At 34.9% G+C, this 3,538-nt stretch overlaps 1 protein-coding gene across 2 annotated transcripts in view; it reads left to right on the forward strand.

Annotated features, from left to right (window-relative positions):
• Positions 1–3,538, forward strand: part of GRIK1 (glutamate ionotropic receptor kainate type subunit 1) — a 157,507-nt gene that overhangs the window by 108,698 nt on the left and 45,271 nt on the right. For both annotated transcript variants that reach the window (XM_007471202.1, XM_007471201.1), the window contains 2 exons: positions 1,387–1,590; positions 2,315–2,538. In XM_007471202.1, the coding sequence (XP_007471264.1) occupies positions 1,387–1,590; positions 2,315–2,538 (428 nt within the window). The remainder of the gene's footprint in view (positions 1–1,386; positions 1,591–2,314; positions 2,539–3,538) is intronic.

Consider the following 3,538-nt stretch of genomic DNA (forward strand, 5'->3'; position numbering starts at 1 on the left):
ACTCTTTCCTCCCTCTCTGCCTCAGCCCTAGCTTCCTAATTATGCTGCTCCCTGGGTGTCTATATCCCACTGCAGTTCTCACCACCATCCCTGTTGCCTCCCTTTGTCTTGCTCATTCCTTTGAAAATAGGCCCTTTATTAACTGCTCTTCAAAAGCCCAGGTAAAAGTACCTCCTACTCTGTGTTGGAACCCCTGTCATGCCCCCATCTAGCAACTGTGCACCCATAAGTTGTTCGTTCTCCCTCTTTGCTCTACCCTAATCCAAGAAGTAAAGGGAGTGGCCACCTCTAAAATCTTCACTTTTGGACCTTCCTGTTTTGACTTAGTCCATGATATCAGGCCAATTTATTTCTGAAACAGCTAGCTTCAGAGAATTATTCATCCAAAATGAAAACCATTTTGTTTTCCTGGTGTCTACTTTCTCTGAAACTTTCTCATGGAAATACAGAGTGTTCTACTTCTATCAGTTTGTTTGAGGATAAGCCTAAACATAAAGGACAGATCAGTAATGTAGTAACTATTATGATTGTATAAAATAAAATACATTTTTATTTATTCAAATGAGAATAAATAAATAATAAATAAAAATAAATTTTTATTTATTCAAATTAATTAATAAGATTATAGATACGCAGACTTAAGGAAATGTCCATTATTCATAGGATAGGGGATTTATCACATAAGCATATAAACAAAGAATTTACCAGATGTGAGCTCTAAGATGCATTCAAATAAGAAAGTGGAACCGATGATAAAAGAAGACACTGAAATGGCCTTTGAATAAGATATCCTGAATGAAACCAAGAAAAAATAGGTAAGTAATAAGGGAATAGTGAAGTTGAGATGCAATTTAGCTGAGAAATGAAAAAATTAAAATATTCAGTGTATTTAGTAGACAGGAAGTTTGAAGAACAAGGGAATATGTTTGCTGATTTAGATTTCCCTTTTGTAAGTAGGTGAAGCTCATAGATAAAAGCCAGGAGGGAGGGTGGGTGTAGCACTAGAAGCTTGGGTGTGGGCACAGCTGCATGCCAGACATCCAGACATCAGATTGTCCCCTGCCTTCTCTGCCAGACCTAAAGTTCAAAAATGATTGTGTCTCTATGACGCCATTCACTCACAGCTCTGCCCTCAGCAGTGGAGGGGAAAGACTCTCAATCAAAGAGAGAGGAGGGAGTGAAATAATATATGAAGTGTTCTATATTTGTAGAGGATGTACAAAAGATGAGTTTAGCAAAGGCAGAAGGGAAACTGACTTTCTTTAGTATTCTCAAATCTTAAAAATAATTTTCAAATATTTTATATCTTCTGGCTGTTGATAGAGCTTGTGTAAGTAAATTCTGCCTTTCATTATAATAGTTTCATATGTGATTTGTTTCATATAGGAAGAACCCTATGTGATGTACAGGAAATCTGATAAGCCCCTGTATGGAAATGACAGATTTGAAGGATATTGCCTGGATCTGTTGAAGGAATTGTCAAACATCCTGGGTTTCATTTATGATGTTAAACTTGTCCCTGATGGAAAATATGGAGCTCAGAATGACAAAGGAGAGTGGAATGGAATGGTCAAAGAACTTATAGATCATGTAAGCAAAACTATATCTCCTACATAGGGGTCTTCAATGTCAAAAAAAGTGCATAATGAGAAGAAGTAAAAGAAAAGAGAAAAAATGGTTTAGTCAGAGTCAGAAGACATGTTTTATTTATTATTTTTTTTAAATCATAAAAATGGCTTGAAAAGTGGGAGAAAACAACCTACCAATGTAGTTTCCCCACTTAGAAGGGCAAGTAATGAAAAACTGAGGATAAAAATTTATGGGCCCATCCTTCATACTGAAGAATAAACTTGAATGATTCTTAGATTAGATAAAGAGTTCTGAAGTTTGCAGCTCAGAGCAAAGTCTCATCGACTACTTTTATGATCTAGTTGCTCATTTCTTACTTTTCTCACATGCCCTTTTTTAAAGACATTCTTCTGTAGTTTTCTTTCCCCCATTTAGTTCCAGAATATGTATGTGTGTGTGTGTGTGTATATATATATATATATATATATATATATATATATATATATATATATATGTCGTGCGTGTGTGTGTTTCACACTGTCTGGTTTCTCTTTGCTAATGAATACTATTTTGTAAACATAACAGTGTAAATCAACTGTTTTTATATTAGAGTTAATCAGCACAGAAGCTTTTTGTGTGAGAAGCGTTTGGAGTTGAGAATAGGAATCAGGAGAACCAGGAAAAGTCTAGACATTCACCAGGAAGGTAGACAACTAAGGTGACAAGTTCAAACTTGCTTTTGCAGAGGGCTGATCTGGCGGTGGCTCCTCTCACCATCACTTACGTGCGGGAAAAAGTCATAGACTTCTCCAAACCCTTCATGACCCTGGGCATCAGCATTCTCTACCACAAGCCCAATGGCACCAATCCAGGGGTCTTCTCTTTCCTCAACCCTCTATCTCCTGACATTTGGATGTATGTGCTCTTAGCCTGTTTAGGAGTCAGTTGTGTACTCTTTGTGATTGCAAGGTAAGTTAGAGAACTACTAAACTTACAACAGATCTATGTCAGTCTCAGGTTGTCCTGTATGCTCTAGAGGTAGACAGAGATCAAGAACTTCAAAGTATTCTTTTAGTTTTGCCTGGTGTTGTATTCTGTCAAGTTCTCCCTCATAAAAACCACTCTATAAATGAATATCTTCTAATTATTCATAAAGGTAATTTTAAAAGATAATAGGAAGACAATTTTATATATTATATTAATTTAATTTTATCAGTACTTAAAGCAATGTAAAATTTACCCATTTTTCCCTGAATTATATTGCCACAAAAGCAATAGCTGAGCTAATAAATCTAAAATGTTTCAACAGGAAAGAGAAAAGTTGTGTCCAGATTCTTGATCCCTGGAATATTCACAAATATTAAGCAAAATAGAAAAAAGTTATCTAGGAATTGTTGTAGCAAATAAGAAGCACTGGATTAAACAAGATTTTGAAATCCTCAGGAATAAAAACAAATACTTTGAAAATTTTATAAAGTTTATTTTATTTTAAATTAGACAGTTAACAAGAGAATTCTGGAAATAACAATAAAAAGAAAGAGTAGTTATATATCCAGTCTGGAGGCATGAAATCTTTATGCTACCCTGATGATTCAGTTTAGATTTTATTTTCTGAGATAACCCTACACTTAACCATTCTGCTCTACACAGTTTTTCAAAGGATTGTTATACCATTCAGTAGATCATATTTTCTAAATACCTTTGATACTGAATTGGAAACACAGCTGCTTTATCTTTCTGTTGGCTTAGACAGTTGATATCCCTAGACAAACCCTGTAAAAAAAATGATTGCTTTGCTATGTCCTCTATTCATTTTCAATCTTTTTCATCCTTCAACAAAACTCAGTGAACTTTTTCTCTAATCAATTTGTGTTTTCCTTCCAGGAATTTCTAAGAAAAATCTTTCTTCATGCTAGTTCTTTGTCATTGTTCACTATATGGTTTTGATTACTGCCAGGTAACTCTTTCC

The sequence above is a fragment of the Lipotes vexillifer genome, unplaced genomic scaffold, assembly GCF_000442215.2.
Source record: "Lipotes vexillifer unplaced genomic scaffold, Lipotes_vexillifer_v1.1 scaffold284, whole genome shotgun sequence".
Lineage (NCBI taxonomy): Eukaryota > Metazoa > Chordata > Mammalia > Artiodactyla > Lipotidae > Lipotes > Lipotes vexillifer.